Source organism: Carassius carassius, chromosome 6, assembly GCF_963082965.1.
Source record: "Carassius carassius chromosome 6, fCarCar2.1, whole genome shotgun sequence".
In the NCBI taxonomy this organism is placed as follows: domain Eukaryota; kingdom Metazoa; phylum Chordata; class Actinopteri; order Cypriniformes; family Cyprinidae; genus Carassius; species Carassius carassius.
The window spans coordinates 10713866-10733324 of record NC_081760.1 but is presented as its reverse complement, the minus strand read 5'-3'; the positions used below and the strand labels follow the sequence as shown (position 1 = coordinate 10733324).

The 19459-nt window shown below is 36.3% G+C and overlaps 1 protein-coding gene across 1 annotated transcript in view; it reads right to left on the bottom strand.

Annotated features, from left to right (window-relative positions):
- The window catches only part of LOC132142375 (partitioning defective 3 homolog B-like), a 197133-nt gene that overhangs the window by 1425 nt on the left and 176249 nt on the right, over window positions 1-19459 (bottom strand). The window contains exon 22 of the mRNA XM_059552188.1: window positions 10700-10770. Within this exon, the coding sequence (XP_059408171.1) occupies window positions 10700-10770 (71 nt within the window). The remainder of the gene's footprint in view (window positions 1-10699; window positions 10771-19459) is intronic.

Genomic DNA, 19459 nt, shown 5'->3' with positions numbered 1-19459 from the left:
CAGTACAGTGAAAACCAGGATTCATCCGTGAAGAGAACACCTCGCCAGAGTGCCAGACACCATCGAATGTGAGCATTTGGCCACTCAAGTCGGTTATGACGACAAACTGCAGTCAAGTCGAGACCCCAGTGAGGACAACGAATATGCAGATGAGCTTCCCTGAGATAGTTTTTGAAAGTTTGTGCAGAAATTCTTTGGTTATGCAAACCAATTGTTGCAGCAGCTGTCTAAGACAAACTTGGAGGTGAAGATGCTGGATGTGGAGGTCCTGGGCTAGTGTGATTACACGTGGTCTGTGGTTGTGAGGCCGGTTGGATGTGCTGCCAAATTCTCTGAAACACATTTGGAGACGGCTTATGGTAGAGAAATGGACATTCAATTCACGACCAACAGCTCTGCTGAACATTCCTGCAGTCAGCATACCAATAGCAACCTCCCTCAAAACTTATGACATCTGTGGCATTGTGCTGTGTGAAAAAACTGCACATTTTAGAGTGGCCTTTTATTGTGGCCAGCCTAAGGCACACCTGTGCAATGATCATGCTGTTTATTCAGCATCTTGATATGCCACACCTGTGAGGTGGGTGGATTATCTCGGCAAAGGAGAAGTGCTCACTAACACAGATTTAGACAGATTTGTAAACAATATTTGAGAGAAATAGGCCTTTTGTGTACATAGAAAAAAGATCTTTGAGTTCAGCTCATGAAAAATGGGGGCAAAAACAAAAGTGTTGCGTTTATAATTTTGTTCAGTGTACATTACATTTCTAAATGTTTTTTTTTTTTACTGTATTTTTTTGTACTTATTTTAGGGAGCTACTGGGACAGTGACAAAGAAAAATACATCATGCCTGAGTCTGTAAACAGGATGTTAACAGAAATCATAGACGATGAACATGGATGCAAAGTGGAGAAAATACATTATCAGGCAGAGCAAGATCACGGTTCACAATGCTCGAAATATTGGAAGAAAACAGGTGTGAGGGGTTATATGAATGAATCACTGAAGGGAATTGACTGTCTTGAGAAAAGTTTTGATGGCAATGGCATTTTCTTCTCTTACCTCCATATAAAGAAGTATTTTTAAGCGCAGCCTTGCTTTGTTTACAGCAGTATGGCTGCATTTCTATAAGCGCCACCTGCTGTCAGAGAGTGAAATTGTGAATTCATGCAGATGTTTTTATGCGGCATAATTTCACAAAACTAAAGTCAGATCATTCTGTTTTTTACTTTAAATCTGGTAAATCTAATTAAAAAACAACTGCTCATGTAACGTGTGTAACATCTTTGTTTGGATCATTATTGAAATGCAGTGGTTGCCTCTAATGATGCCTACAGATATATATAAATAACCAAGAAATAAATTAGCTTAAAAAATAATAATTCTGAATTGGCCATGAAAAATCATGACATGTGCATCACTAATTAAAATACAAAATAAAATTGGAAGTACAATCTGGGCTGCCTTTTTGTATCAATTCTTCAGTAGATCTTGTCTTTCATAAATGCCGAGGTCAGGGATCTTGAGCTTTAAAAAGTTGGTGACCACTGCTATAGATAATGAAGGAATTAGTGAGGCTAGGAACAGTTCAGTCAACAATGAGAGATCTTTCATTATTCAACCACCATAATGTTGCTAAGGATTTAGGTTCCAAAAGAAGGTTTTCGCCTTCTTTTGATCCATGGATGTTAAAGGTTCTTCAAGGAATCACAGATGCCAATAAAGAACCTTTATTTTAAAACTATAACTGTATATTGTATTTTTTCCCCACTGAAAAACAAGAAATTTCCCAAAACAATACATTTTGATAAAAGGACAATTTAAAGTAACCACAGCTGTCGAGCTTTAAAAATCCCATTAATTAATTTCAAGACATCTGAATTCATGACTTTATGATAACTTCATTATTTGACTTTAGAGAAGTCATATGGCAATTTAAAAGAAAATGATGCCCCATTTACGACGCCATACATGATTTGAGAGTCAGAGAATAATAACTTTTCATAATTAATTTTTAATTTAACAAAGCTGTCATATGACTTCAGAAGACTTGACATATAGCTGAAAGTAATATATATAGTCATAAATATATTGAAATATAAGTCTTATGGTGTTTGATGGAGCTTGACGAATGTGGTTAGGGTTTAAAAAATTCTCTGAGATAAATAAAACAGCATATGGGTTTGGAACAACATGAGTGTGAGCAAATGATGACAATTTTCATGGTCAACATATGCCGCTCTGTAGAAAAAACCTGATGACCAGCATGGGTCTTCTGAAGTTGGTTTACTAAAGAAGTCTTGCTGGTAAAGCTAGTTAAGTAGCCTTGCAAGGAAACCAGAGCACCATAAGTCCATGCTAGTGAACTCAACAGGGTCTAACCATTGGGATTCGGTCAGTTCGTTATATATAGCTTCAGATCTGGGCTTGCAATTAATTAAAAAATACACAATTTGGCCTTTTTTACAGGTTGGGTTTATATACAAAACACAACCCATGCCCTTAAGCAGGGAACACCGATACTGATCTGGAATCTGGAATACTTAATGTGTAAACTACCGGCAAATTAAACATTTACATTCACTCAAAGACAGCCGATCTCTGTCAGTACCAGGAAACAGTTCACACTACTTACCATTTTCAAAGGAAATGTGTCACTTGCGAATAATAAATGAAAAATGAAAGAGTCTGTTGCATGAAGTCTGGGAAATTAAAATAAAAGCTGCAGCTACAGGTGGATCAAAGAAATAAATAAAATCATAAAGCAGCAGTCTTTACAAAACTAGATGAATAAATAGAGGGCATCTGCAGATTGAAGGGTAATGGATGCTATATGGAAGGAAAAAAAAACTGCATAATGCATTTGCATTCTTAATATTTCCATGGTTGTGGTCTACATTACTTATCCAAATGTTGCATCCATTTATGATCCATCGCACCACGTGGTCTCTAAAAACAAGAGGTAGCAGGCAACCTTAATGTCAAAACCTGCACTGCACAACATGTGTGTGAATATTTTATGCATACATTGTTTGATGTTTGATATAGTTTGTTCACTATTTTACCTGTCAAAGTTAGTTAGGTGTGTGTAGACTGTGCACTGTACTGTGAGGTGTGTGTGTGTGTGGTTATAATCCATCAGCAGTGTGTGTAGTGTGTCTGTCAGCTCTGACCACCCATGAACAACTGAAACAGAAATACTGCAGTCTTGAGCCTAAACAGTGTGTATGGGTTCATAAAGCTGGAGACACATAAGCACAAAACACAGCCAGACTAATATTACTAATGTTTCATTTTGTTCTTTCAGAATGACTGTATCGACAGCACTCATAGCACAAATGCTTCTATAAAAAGCAGTATTATGTTTACAGTGAACTAATAGTAAATAATTGGAGGTAGATTTTACAGGAATGAACATTTGTGAAACCTCAAGAGTTTGAATCCTCAGATATTCAGTGTTCACTTTTATATTTTTAAAACTTTGATTAGAAACTTTTCGAGTAGCTGGAAGTTTTATAAATTTGTAACAGTGAATCTCAGACTAAAACAAGTGGCTACTCGTAAAACAAATTACATAGTGACATAATTTGTCCATTTCCACCAACATCCTCATCAAGGGGAACTGAACTTCATCTACAGATCACTTTGACTTAAGCTATATTAAATATAAATACCCCACTTACACTAGAATATGAATATGATATACACTTGAACATGATATATACCTTAAATATAAAATGCTAGAATATGATATATAAAACAAACTACCCTTGGGTATGCTAGAGAACCTTTTACACCCTAATTTATATAATTATATATCAGATAAAGTAATATATATGATATATACTTTCGATAATATTTAATTTACACTAAAATATTTGATAAATAACAATTTTGTCTAGAACTGTATTATGAAATATAGTCCATTTAGTCAGCATCATGTGATACACAAATACACTAATCTCTGATTAAAGAAATACATGATATATTGATATAATACATGACAGTTGATATATACCTCAAAATTACTGAACTATACAGTATAAAGCACATTTAATTACTATTTATACTGTTTGCACCAGAATATTTGATATATGCTGAAATATATAGCCTATTTAACATGCAATATTTGATATATACCTCATGTACACTAGAATATGATATATACATAATTTAACCAATATTTGAAATATACCTGAAATACACTAAACTAAGATATATAGCTGAAAGTTAGGAATACACCTTAATATATATCCTATTTACATTAGAATATTTCAAACATACACTTCAAAAACACTAAAATATACGGTACATAGCCCATTTAGACAACTTTATATAATATATAGCCTGCTGTTTACACTAGAATATTTGATAAAGGCTAAAATATATACCGAATTTAGTGTGATATATACCTCATATACACCCGAAAATATGTCACATTCATTATTTACACTAGAATATATAATTTATACCCCATTAGACTGGAATATATTACACATATCTCATGCTCACTACACCTTGAGATAAATACAGGAGGGCTTTAAGACGAAGTTAGCGTGCTAGATTAGCCATAATGAGAAATGCTATGGGTTACAGACTGTGTGCTGGCAGCTGCGGATTAAAGCAGATTTACACACACTGCTGCATTTCCGCTGGGACAAACACGGACCCTAGGGTGAGCGACTCACTACAGTTGTACCCTACAACTGACCCTGTGATCCAGTGACCTAATGTAAGCCCAGAGGCTTAGGGTCACAGCTAAGCGAGCAATGTGTGTGTGTGTGTGTGTGTATGTGATGGCCAGATGTGTGTTAGTATCTGTAATTATGTGTGTGAGAAGGAATGCATCAGTAAGCACATGTGTTTGAGATTGGTGGACCAGCACGTGTGTGTACGAGTAAGAGATGGAAGTATTGTATGGTAAAGGACATGTTTGTGTGTGTTATAGAACCACATGTGCTTATTTGAACAACAGCGGGTCAAAGCGTCACATCTATAATAATGCAATGGAGATCAAAAGCCTGTTTGGGAGTGAACAAATGTCTTTGAGCTTGTGTTTGAGTGTGAGACAGACACTACAGCCTGTGGTAGGTGATGTAATTTAAAATACATGGGTAAAAAACAAAGTAATGACAAGCCCTGCAATCCATCTCTCTCACACTAGCACTAATCAACACTCAACGCTCGGTGAAACCCGCATGTGTGATCGAGCTGTCCGCTAACATATTTTCCGCCTTACGACAAAAAAGGAATCTGTTTGCATGAGCCCCCTGCACCTGCCCAAGATGTTCGGAAGGAAATTCTTCTCTTGGTTCCTAATTTGACCTCAACTCCTGTGTCTTCCCCCAGAGACAGATGTGCACATACAATGCCAAACAGCTGGTGGATGAGGGTGAACAAAGGAGGGTGTGATGAATTTTAAGTAACAGGATGAACTTATGACCAGTCAATGATTGAGAGTGGATTAAATGACTGACTCAGACTTGCGCCAATGTACTAAACAATAAACTACAACAAAAACAAGATCAGGAAATTACAGTTTGTATGTGGATGGATAGACCAATGAATAGGAAGACAGACAGACAGACAAAAGAATGGATAGATAATCTACACATAAATGTAAGATAGACAGACAGACAGACAGACAGGACGACAGACAGACAGACAGAAGAATGGAAAATCTATACATACATGTAAAACAGACAGACAGACAGATGGCCAGACAGATGGACAGACAGACAGAAAAATAATCTATACATACATGTAAGACAGAAAGACAGACAGACTGAATATACAGACATATAGACAGACAGATAATACATCTGACAGAAATAAATACAGACATAAATACATATACGCCAGACTGGATTAATCTATAGCCAATTATTTGTGATTGGATATATTCCATCTATGGCACTAGTTACAGACATTAAGGACGCAGGGAAAACAGGAGCTGATTGAGGCAGAAAACAAAATAAGAGTTTCATTTCCAAACACTGATTTCATTATGGCTCCTGTGTTTCAAGGCAAACAATGCTAAAGCAGAACACAGTCACTGTGCTTTATTCACTTGAAAGCAAAGCGGCAGCCGAAGCCGCAGCCAAAACCCAATATAAAGCAGAGTGAGATGTCAAGACAGAATGAAAAGAAGTAAAAGTGGTTTCTGTTGCCAAGATGAATGAACAAGGAAAAGCACACTTCTTCCTTGTAATCAGAACCTTGCTATCTTAAATACTTTTTAAACACAATTCTTCTGTATGCTCTATAGCAGAGGCTCTGTTCTCTGTTCCAGCTACAGCTTCTCATTAATATCAATGATTCGGGCTCTAAAACTATAGTTTTAAATTAGGTGTATTTTCAAGCACATGCTGATATTTAAAGACCTGAATTGTCAATAGTGTCCGTTCTCAAGCTCTACTTGCAGACAGTCATAGTGTTGTATAACCTTCTGCCTTTGGCTGATCTTTATCCAATCAAAAGCAAGCTTAAGACTCAGGCCGATTAGCCGGATATTCTGTTGGGATAGAACTCTTTACTCTAATCCACCTCCTGCTGAGACTAAACGGCAAGGGAAATGATTCCTTTGTATGAAAATGCAATGGCCTAAGAGGCAAAGTATTATCTTAAAGTTTATTACTGTGTATTCACACAGTGACAAGGGTTACATGAGAGGTTAAAAGAAGGTACTTCTACTAAGATTATCATTATCGATTAGTTGTGTCTGCCCACTGCGCACAGTAAGACTTTCTGTGGATGAAATGCATCTAAAAATAGCGGATGAAACAGAGTGAGCTGCTGCGGGAAATATGTATGATCCAAGTTGCTCTAAACTTGAGAATACTTTATTTATTTTTTACTTCAAGCTAATAATACATAAGCATAATGTTTAACACGGCTTGTCCTGTCAGGCGCTTTGACAAATGCACATGCTGTTTAATGTGTGAGATATGTTTCCTCAGCGCATAAACTGCATTTTACGGTAATATCCTTTTCTGTAAATGTTACATATTCTGTTAATGCTTCTATTATGCATGAAGGCTTGTCCTGACAGTCTGAATTAATCTTCAGACTAAACTGGACGAGTGCCGGTACAAGCCTGCGCCTCAAACAGACTGAACGTTGGTAAAGAGGGAGAAAATTAATATTCAGTGCAATAATATTCATTTTGCTGATATATACGTTATTGGACATTAAATTTAGGTTTAAAAGTCAAGATGTAGTTTAAGTATTTTATGATAATAACTGTAAAGGGATAACAGATTGTGACTGAATATAAATGTAAGACGTTTCTTACATTTACAGAATAAAGAAATGACAGTAACAGGTTATGGTGTTCAGAGTGAATGTGTGTGTTCCTGCATTCCTCTTATCTGTTAATAAGGAGTTGGTGTTTTTCTTTACTATCTTCATCATTATAATTTCATTTTAATATAGGGAATTAAACTGTCCTATGTCCAGTTGTCTGTTTAAACTGTGCTTTATAACTCTTACACATAATGTATAGCATAGAGATATATTCTCCATACAGTATTTTTTCATTGCATTTATTTGGCACATTAGTTTGAAGAGCAGCATTGGGCAGGATGTGGAACAGTGTGTTTTGTCAATTAAAGAAAGAGGATTTTTATTCAATTAATCGAAACTACAAAATAAGATAAATAAAAGAATTGGTTAACCAATCGATAATCAAAATAATTGTTAGTTGCAGCCCTAAACATAATACTGGAAATGTCGTTAAAAGTACCATAATGTTTAACTACGTTTTAATGAAAAAAATATGCATAGACAATGAAAATTTTGAAAACCGTAAACAAACACAAAATCAGCATTGAAAGCTGCAATGAAATAAAAGCTTTAAACGTTTATACAAAAACTAACTGAAATAATTTTAAGTGCTAGAATTACTAAAAGCCTTTCAAAAAGAAACAAAGTAATAAAACAACAAACCAAAATGCAACTTTCATGCAAACTTTCACATGACGGCTCACGGCCACTATCTGCTCACCAGCTCTGAGCTCTAACCACTACACCACATCACCCATTTCTCAGGCCTGGCTGAGGATGCTGCTGCAGACTGAGTGATTGTGTGTGACTGCTGCATTATGGCTCCTACAGAAAAACACAGTATAAAATTGCTCTCTGTGACAAGAGTGATGTGACATACTGCTTGAAGTGACTTGTTTCTGCCTTGAGGAACTTTTCAAAAAGTACAAAAGCGCTTTTGCTTCTACCGAGTCATACATACACACACAGGGAGAGCGAGAGGGAGAGAGAGAAACAGCGTGCAGGGAAATATATGCTAATGTAATGGAGCGCAGTCATTTGAAAGGAAATGGGCCTGAATGAGCACCCCGAGGGAACCACAGCACAAAGTTCAACCCTGAAAAATGTATTTCATTTAATTTAAATAGTCCGCTCTTATGAATACATCGGGGCTTCGGGGCGGCATCGCTGCTTCGGGGAGAGCTGAGAACTGCAGGAGGGCTGAGGTGGGAGTTTATTTTGGGGGAAAAATATAAAAATAAGATGCGTGAAGCCTTAGAAAAGTGCTAATAAATGATTTCATAAGCAAAGGAAAACTTTGTCCAACTTGCTCTGATGTCTCATTTGTAGGGGTTTCACAGGTCTAAATTGTAGAAAATATGCTTTGATGTTGATCCGGGTGGATTTTAAAAGGGCTGAAAGGTCTAAATCTAGGTAAATTACATGATACAGTTTAACTAGATTATGGTAGTACCATGGTAGATGGTGCAATATACCAATTTCCTTAATGATTACCATATTTATATGATATAGTTACTCTACTAAAATACTTAAAAGAATAGATTTAACTATGATCCATGTACAAAAAACACAACAGCTACTTTTTGTTGGTATTGTGGTGACATACAATTTTAAGATGTGACAGAATTCACATACAGTGCTTGTAATGTTTCCCCTTTAAGAATGTTTTGTGCCTGTGGTGTTGTCCCCTACATTTAGCTAGTTCAGTAAAGCTATAGCCAGTTCACATCTTTTCACCAATTTTGATGTCACCTGTGTTCATTTAATCTGTATAAAACAGGTATTCCTTAGCAAGTAGGTGCAGAAGATCTCAAAATGCAGCTTTAATTTGAATTTACAGGTGCATCGCAATAAATTAGAATGTCATGGAAAAGTTAATTTATTTCAATAATTCAACTCCATTTGTTAAACAGGTGTATTAAATAAATTCAGTGCACACAGATTGAACTAGTTTAAGTCTTTGGTTCTTTTAATTGTGATGATTTTGGCTCACATTTAACAAAAACCCACCAAATCTCAACAAATTAGAATATGGTGACATGCAAATCAGCTAATCAACTCAAAACACCTGCAAAGGTTTCCTGAGCCTTTAAAATGGTCTCTCAGTTTGGTTCACTAGGCAACACAATCATGGGGAAGAGTGCAGATCTGACAGTTGTCAGATTCATTGCCAAAGAAGCTTGCTGTTCACAGAGTGCTGTATCCAAGCATGTCAACAGAAAGTTTAGTGGAAGGAAAAAGTGTTGAAGAAAAAAATGCAATACAATTTTTGTATTTCATTTGGAAACCAAGGTCCTAGAGTATGGAGGAAGGGTGGAGAAGGTAAACAGTGCTTAATCTGTGCATATTTCTCTCCTGATACAGACAAGACCAATTTTTCACCGGAGAAAGCAATATTATAGAGAGAGGACTCATGTTTTAGCTGGAAGCAACAATTTGACTTTAAAATGTCTTGAAGATGGATTTTTTTTTTTTTTTACAAAACACATAGCTTTTCTCTTCACAAAATGTTAATCGATGTACTGGAGTGGATTACTTGTGGATTGCTGTGATGTTTTAATTCTCATTCTGACAGCACCCATCCTCTGCAGTGGATTGCTATTCCAAAGAAAAAACTACCTCAATACAACTTGGATAGCGAGTATATTTTCTGCAACTTTTCATTTTGGGATGAACTATTTCTTTTAAGCATGTTTTATGCCCTTAAAAGCATAGTTCATCCAAAAAAGAAAAACCTGTCATCAATAACATCATGCCCCACTTTTTTATTCCATCAACAAAATTATCTGATGATGACAGAATTTCCTTTTTGTTTCAGAAAAACTAAAATGTAAATAAAAATGTTTTAATGTTTGTAGACTAAATGAAAATTAATTATCTATGTTTTTAGCAGACATTTCCATGAATTGTACCACATCAGTTTACTTTAGAAATATTACTATTTTTGTTTGATTCTAATTTGGCTTTGGTTGCCCTTTAATGTGACCCCAAACTATTTTGCTTACAACATGAGCTACTAATATTCGGAGTGCCACAATGGAGTCACGTCATATGTGTGTATGTTCCTGAAGGGAAAAAGACTGAAGCACTTAAAAACCCGGGATGTGAGCCAGGATAGCATTCCCAGCTCCCTGTCTGGATCCCGGTCCTCTGGGAGCAGATCAGGTGAATATTCCGGGATGAGAAATGCACTCGGAGGGCAAACCCTCAATATTTAATTAGGGGACTGAAAGAGGATTAGATTAGGTGTGTGTGTGTGTGTGAGGGAGAGAGAAAGAAGGGAAGTCCCTCCACCTTCCTCCGTCTTGTTTTGTTGAGTCTACAAATCCAACGGTGCCACATATGTCCAGCATATGGTACAAGAACACGCAAACCTAAATGCAAGTGAAAATACACACTCAAACACAGGCCTACCTGGGCACTGAGGCATACAGTCGATCGGTGTCATTGTATCTCGGAGCCATTCGTGGATCAGGCCCTCTGATCTGTGGAGCACAGAGAAATCGAATAAGATTATTCCACAATCTTCTAATGTACATTTAGATATGTGTTTAAAGGTGAATAGTGCAAATTTCTGTATACTAGCAACACCACATAGAATTACAATGTACACACTCAATATGCTTATGAATTTTAACCAATACAACAACACAGTTCAAGATGTTTTATCATCATGCACACACGATATTAAACCAGTGTGACCAACTGTCACAGTACTTAGAACTAGATGTGGTGTTTCATTCGAACGCAAACTAGAGTCTGCGTTTTTTTGTTACTTAAAACATAAAAAAGGCGATAAGCTTGAGAGTTGTAGTGTGCATTGAAGCTGGGATACATAATAAAGAAAGATAAATCCATATAATTTCTATATGACGACTATAAATCAGGGAGGGGAAGAGGGAGAGCGTCTTGACCGTTTTTCTTTGCCTCTTCATGTAATATGACCCCCCCCCCCAAAAAAAAAAGAAAAAGTCTTTAATTAAATATAATTAGTCTGTTTCATACTATAATTACCACGAGAACAAAACACGAACAGGCAATGACAAAATTTCTTGATTTTAAACACATTTTTTTGTCTCTGCAAACATGCGGATGCATAATTTTCACATTACATCTCTTATGGTTTTGATATTTACATTTACATCTAGTCATTTATCAGTTGGTTTTATCCAAAGCGACTTACAAATGTGGACAATGGAAGCAATCAAAATCAACAAAAGAGCAATGATGTACAAGTGCTATAAAAAGTCTCAGTTGGCATAATGCAGTACATAGCAAGGGATTTAAAAAAAGAAATGAAAAGACAACAGATAGAATAGAAAAAGAATAGAGCAAGCTAGTGATAGAGGTCTTTTTTTGATCTTGTTAATCGTATAATAAATGATAATAAAACCGATAGAATACAAAAAGATTAGAAAGCTAGTTTTTTTTTTTTTTTTGCTTTGCTTTTGTTAAGAAAACAAGCAGTACATGAATAGAGTGCAAGTCTAAAAGGTATAGGTGTTTATATTTAGAATAGTTATAATTAGAATAGAGTGGTAGAGTTAGAGGGTCAAATAAAGATGGAATTATGTTATGATTCCAATGAATAATTAAAGCTTATTTCTCTTTATGTGACTATTCCAAGACTTTGCAAGTTTGTATAACAGAAATGACTTGCGTTAGACACACATGCCAGGGTTTAACAGTAGCCTCATATGACCACAGTGGGATTGTGGGAGTTCTGCGTGTGGCAGCTCCTAACAGATGAAGGTTAGAGGCATTATGTAAAGAAGGGCAGCTCATTTTTGGGGACTATATGAGGAAAATGGTGGCATTTGTCTCAATGAGGAGTTTATAAGTGCAAGTCCTCCCGTGTGTAATGGCAGCCCTAAGTCCTACCCTGCATGCTAAGTGTGATCTTTAAACACAAAGGAGAGATGACGACTCGTGCACAGTGTAAAGGTCACATTTAGAGAAGCGAGAGATGATTGTGGGAATGATAGACCACTGCGTACGCCAAATGATCAGAATGATAAACAATTCCTCACTTTCCTCTGTTCCTTTCATTCTTTTTTTCATTCTTCATTCAGGTCATCAGTCATGCCCATTGTCACATATGGAAGTATTCATGTCATTTATCTCTCTAACTTTTCTGTCTCCACAGCATCCAGTACTAATATAAATATATAATATTGCTTTAATAATACATTATTAATAAAAATAATTTGAGCAGCATAATGTGATTTCATCCTACATGCTCAGAATGAATATCAGTAAAAAAAAAAAAACAAAAAAAAAAAAATTGGTCAAACCGATTATCGGTATCTACTTTGATGTCTTCCAGTAAAAATGCAATATTCCTGTTGTGAACTCAAGTTGATCAATGCCAATAACATCATCTTGCACTGAATGGTGAAAACAACTCTTCAAATTGCATAAGGTGTCATGCTGAGAGTCCAAGCAACGTCTGATGTATATCACATACATTGATTTGCAGGCTTTACGCAGTTTCTAGGTGCTTAGGTTTCTACCAGGTACCTCAGTCATTTCATGCATTTTGTGATCGGATATCTCTCTGATTTGTTAAAACGTTTCCATTTACACTTGGCCACATACAGGTGTCGTCATAAAACGAATTTAAAGGCGATCTTCAATTCCTGCGCTATAATTAAATTTAACAAAGTTTAAGTAAAAGTAAAAGTACTTATAGAAATATTTACTCAAGTAAAAGTAAAAGTACTAGTCTAAATAGTTACTTAAGTAATAGTAAAAAAGTATCAGATAAAAAATCTACTCAACTAGTTAGTTACTAGTTACTTTGGGTCATATATACTGAGTCTATTTTTATTTAGATATATAGATAAAATGTATGTAATGTATGTGTGTGTGTATAAATAAATAAATAAATATATATATATATTTCATCAGCCTTTACTCCAATCTTCAGTGTCACATAATCCTTCAGAATTCATTCAAATATGTTGATTTACTATCAATGATGTTCTTTTTATCTTTTCTATTTATCAAATAATCTTAAACAAATCTCACAGGTTCAAAAAAATATTAAACAGCAAAACGGTTTCCAGCACTGGTAATAAATCAATATATTAGATTTATATTTTGAAGGATCATAACTCTGAAAACTGGAGTAACAGCTGATGAAAATTCTGATTTGCATAACGAAATAAATTATATAAGTATGTATTATATATGTATAAATAACCTCTGACACAAAGAAGAGTGAAAACTCCTAACATAACCGCTAAGTTACTGAACATAACGAACCAAATGCTCATTGACGGATCTTCTTTCATCTGTTCTGCAAAATGTAAACAAATGTATATTTCTGCAAGCTTAAATATTGTGTAAATATCATTATTAATTGTGTCTAGGCATAGGGGGGTCGTCATGTGACACTGCAGCCACAGCATAATTATTAGTAAGCATTATTATTATTATTATTATTATTTTTTTTCATTTTTATTAGAAACATTCCCAGAAGCATGAACTATATAATGAAATATCTTCATTCTCACTTTTCATAAATTGTTAATAATTATAATATGCGATGGTCAAAGTAGCCTAATTATTTAATTTATTATAAAAACCTGTCTGTTTACTTAAGTAATATAGGTGTCATGCCATAACATATTTTTAATACGACTTGCTTTATATTAAATTTGAATTTAACATTGAAAGTCAATGTGATATAAAACCTGCTACTAATCTTTCATTTTTCAGAAAGAGAGCAAATAACATTTACATTATTAAAGATCATTTTCGCTGACAGTCTATCAATCACTCTCAGAAACTTCCATTAAAATCACTAAACCTGTTAACACTGTGAAATCAATATCTTATTTACAGATTCATACACACACATCTGCACTTTGTTGTTTCTGAAGAGAGAATTCGCCAGAAAGAGGTATTCAGTCAGCGAGCAAGTGAAGAAAGCGCCGGCATTTCAGCGATGACTCATCAGAACACCTCTGATTGGCCAATGCTTTAATAAGCTCAACAGAATCTTGTGTGATTGGTTATAATTCGCACTGCTGTAAAAACGCGTCTGTCTCTGGCTCACCGCCAGCCAGCGAACACAGATCTGAATTTAGCAGCTAATGATATGACTCACTGAGTTCTCACGCCGGTGTGATTGTATCAAATATAGAAAATATTAATCTGCTCTTTTTTGTCTTTTGGAAGCTGCCTTCAACTTGGTTATACTCTGTTATAAGTTACACGTACAACAAACTAATGTCATAGTGGTATCGTGTATTGTAATCGAGTGTAGCCCAAGTAATACCTGTTGAACCGTAGACAGCGCACGTGGTGTTCATCCAATTCAGATCTTCATCTCAAGCAAATAATAGCCTTTGCAGATTTGCTTTCAATTCAGTGCAGATCCATGCACGTCTTCAGCGCTCTTTCTGTTCTTAAACGTTACAACTCAGAGTGAACTGTTTCAAACACACAGGATAATGAACGAATCATTCAAACTGATTCACGAACCAATTCAATGGTTAGCCAACTGATTTGAACAAGCCTTGGAACAGAATTGACTCAAAAGAATGAATCACTCGCGAATGGGCATCGCTCAATGCCCAGAGAAAAGTAGATGGTGCGTTTGGATCAAATTAAAGCATTTATAACATTTATTGCATTAAGATAAAGTAACGAGAGGAGCGTCGCCCACAGTAACGAAGTAAAAGTACAGATTTTTCCCCCAAAAATTACACAAGTAAGAGTAAAAGTACCCGTCTTTAAATATACTACAAAAAGTATTAGTTACCCAAAAAATTTACTCAAGTAAATGTAACGAAGTAAATGTAACTCGTTACTACCCACCTCTGACGTCAAGGAAATCAAAAGATAAACACTGCATTTTATAAATTATTAGCTCATTTCAAGATCAAAGAATGCAATAGGAGAGCGCACAGCATATGCACTGGAAACATAAGATTGTCTTGTGGTCTTTTCACAATCGGATAGCTATCCGATCAGAAAAAAACGCATGAAGTGACCAGGTGTCTTGCTAAAAACAAACAAAATTCAGTACTTCCAAAGAAGAACTAGATGATCAGTGTGATTATTGTTAACGAAAGCTTAAACAAAAAATTTTAATATTTAGTTTAATTATTCAAATAATTTAAATTATTTGAAATAAAGCTGCAATAGAATGAGACAAGTAGTTAAATAAAATTTAGATGAATATATATATAAAGAAGCATGTCTGGTGAAGTTTTAGCTACACACACTCATATATATATATAAGTATATATATATATAGCTTCATTTATTTCATTTTTAGTCATGGTAATTGTAGTATTTCAAGTTTTTTGTGAAATCCATCTAAACAGTGCACATTCTTTAAGCATTAAGTTGGAGGATGTTAAAACGCTAGCTAGTTGCTTCCATAGGGCCGGTTATTACAAAACACAAGAGACTGTTTCTCTTCACTGCCCACAGATGTTATCTCGGGCACAGGCGATTGATCTTCACTGGGTAATTAGCATTTTAAGCAGAAAGGACAAGGCGCGGGTCTGCTGCCAGACGCTCGAGTCCAATTGAGAGAGAGAATTTGAAATTTTGCCACAACGGGCTTGGTGGTCTGGGTGAGTTTTACCCTGTGGGGTCAAAAAGGATCAACAAAACCTGCTCAACCCTACTAAACCTCACTAAAGGGGGACACTGAGGCACCATGGCAACCAGGCTGCCAAAAAAAAACAGTCTTTGCGGTCCTGTTATCAAATCAAAATGGCTGTGTGGACGGATGAAGGACTCGTGCTCTGCTGTGAATGCTGAGAAGCTGAGAAAATGTGCATGTTACGCCACTGAACTTGACTGAAACGGCAAACATTCACCACAACAAATGTGCAAATATTTACAAATAGGCATAGGTCACTCATGCGTACAGATGCAGGGAGATTAAATGGATGTATTTGAGGAGTTTGATTAAACTCAAAAAAGCACATGTACAGCATGAAGGGCAAGGTCACCTGGAGCTCACTGGGACTTTTTGTACCTCAAGAACTACAGAAAATATCAATATTATACACATATATTATACAATATATTTGTACACACACACACACACACACACACACACACACACACACACACACACACACACACACACACACACACACACACACACACACACACACACACACACACACACACACACACACACACACACACACACACACACACACACCATCTAAAAATAGGGTTGCAAAATAAAATTGTTATTTCTTTAATAATATATATATATTATGGTAGTGTGTAATATATGTCTATTGGACATACACAAATCTGTCAGGTTTACCACTCACTTGCCAAAAATAATTTTGAAGTCCACGGTAACTTTTGTTCTTTACCATTACTCTTTTTTGGTAATGAGATTCCATTGATTAGGGCTCAGAGTCAAACTCCATTCCAGAGGGAATTAGCAGTCTGGATTGAAGTTTTGCAGTTTGACTCCAACAGGACACAAGTTTAGCACATTTCTTAACAAACCACAAGAAACTCAAGCTGTGAGCAATGTCCCTGAAAACTCAGCTGTGCTTCGTCACTTCAGCTGAGTGTGTGTGTAGCTAAAACTTCACCAGACACGCTTCTTATTATACGCCACAGCTATAAAAGCAAGTAAAACAGCCTGGCACTTCATTAAAAACATGACATGCACTTCATTAGAGCAGTTTCTCAAATGCAAAAAAAAAAAAAAAATTATATACATAGCTTCTTCCTCCAGCTAGTTTCATTTCATTCCTGAATTTGAATTACATTGTGGTTGCGAACAGGATGCAGAAAATGCTATTTGAAAATAAGGAAGTAGAAAAGCAATAGCAATAAGTGTAGCTTAATTAAGTTTATACTTTGGGGCTGTTGAATGCTTGAATCTGACTGATTGACGACATTCTAAGGTGTGCAATTATTTTCAGGGAAATGCATGGCTAAAGTAGCTCCTGGCAGGTCTTGACCGCATTTCATGTCCATATCACTTCACCAAACAATTTCAGTTATTTCGCCAAACGATTTCAATTATTTCAAAGGTCATTATAGCCCACAACACCTCTCTCTCTCTCTAATAACTTAATTATTAACTGCATTAATATGCCTTCAACGGCACAAGCCTCTGTTACGAAGTCTAAAATTAAGTTTTGGATGTATAAAAAATGGAGGTGTGGGATGAGATGCGTAAGGAATTTGCCCTTTATCCATAAAACGCTATTGCATGTAGGACTAAGACCTGACAAACGTCATGAAATACAACATCTGAAGAACGTTCTGAGGTGTGGTTTCCATAGTATAAGCACAATAATTTATGACGGGCTGTTAAATTATTAGAAAATAATGCACATCCAAGGTGTAGATGTGGGCACAATGAACCTCGGGTGTGCATTAAGTCTTAATAAGGTTTAGTCTTTAAAGACAAATGTTACCAAGAAATTTTTACTTAATTGTATGTATTTTTATTTATATTTAATAAATGAACTTTCAATTTACACAAATGGAAGATCACTTCATTTTCCAGAATGCCATTACCCACAAAAATGCTCTAATCTTTAAATCAGTAAATTATACTTTATGTAATTCCGATTCAAATTCCTTTGTTATAAGTCATTTATCAAAACATATTGTGAAGCTGCTTGGAGGTTGCAGATTTTCAAAAGCCCTTATTTATTGGAACAAATCATTTAATCAGCACAATATCTTGGTTTATTTCGGACTAATTCAGTTGGCAAGGTTTTGGTTCACCTCACTTTTTAAAGACATTGCAAGACAGGTTACTTTTGTCAAAGCTTCTGCAAAAGTGTTCACCAGACTCCACCTCAACGCTAAAATAAACATGCCATGATCCCATCGCTTGTTGATTCTCTCCCTATAGTATCTGAGGCCATGGTGTGTGTGGTATTCTGATCTTTGATGTAGTGCTGTCATGGCCCAGTACCCTCTAAGATGCCCTGAGAAGCCATGGCCATGCTGCCCAGACGGCCCAGGCTTGTTAGCAGCAGATGGCAGAACCATTTTAAGAGGGTAATTTAGACACAAGGCTGTAGGAAGCTGGTCATGACCTCCTCATGTAGCGATATATATATACACACACTCACCTAAAGGATTATTAGGAACACCTGTTCAATTTCTCATTAATGCAATTATCTAATCAACCAATCACATGGCAGAAGCTTCAATGCATTTAGGGTTGTGGTCCTGGTCAAGACAATCTCCTGAACTCCAAACTGAATGTCAGAATGGGAAAGAAAGGTGATTTAAGCAATTTTGAGCGTGGCATGGTTGTTGGTGCCAGACGGGCCGGTCTGAGTATTTCACAATCTGCTCAGTTACTGGGATTTTCACGCACAACCATTTCTAGGGTTTACAAAGAATGATCATACTGGAGAAACATCCAGTATGCGGCAGTCCTGTGGGCAAAAAATGCCTTGCTGATGCTAGAGGCCAGAGGAGAATGGGCCGACTGATTCAAGCTCATAGAAGAGCAACTTTGACTGAAATAACCACTCGTTACAACCGAGGTATGCAGCAAAGCATTTGTGAAGCCACAACACGGACAACCTTGAGGCGGATGGGCTACAACAGCAGAAGGGTACCACCGGGTACCACTCATCTCCACTACAAATAGGAAAAAGAGGCTACAATTTGCATGAGCTCACCAAAATTGGACAGTTGAAGACTGGAAAAATGATGCCTGGTCTGATGAGTCTCGATTTCTGTTGAGACATTCAGATGGTAGAGTCAGAATTTGGCGTAAACAGAATGAGAACATGGATCCATCATGCCTGGTTACCACTGTGTAGGCTGGTGGTGGTGGTGTAATGGTGTGGGGGATGTTTTCTTGGCACACTTTAGGCCCCTTAGTGCCAATTGGGCATCGTTTAAATGCCATTACCTACCTGAGCATTGTTTCTGACCATGTCCTTCCCTTTATGACCACCATGTACCCATCCTCTGATGGCTACTTCCAGCAGGATAATGCACCATGTCACAAAGCTCGAATCATTTCAAAATGGTTTCTTGAACGTGACAATGAGTTCACTGTACTTAAATGGCCCCTACAGTCACCAGATCTCAACCCAATAGAGCATCTTTGGGATGTGGTGGAACGGGAGCTTCATGCCCTGGATATGAATCCCACAAATCTCCATCAACTGCAAGATGCTGCCAAATATGGGC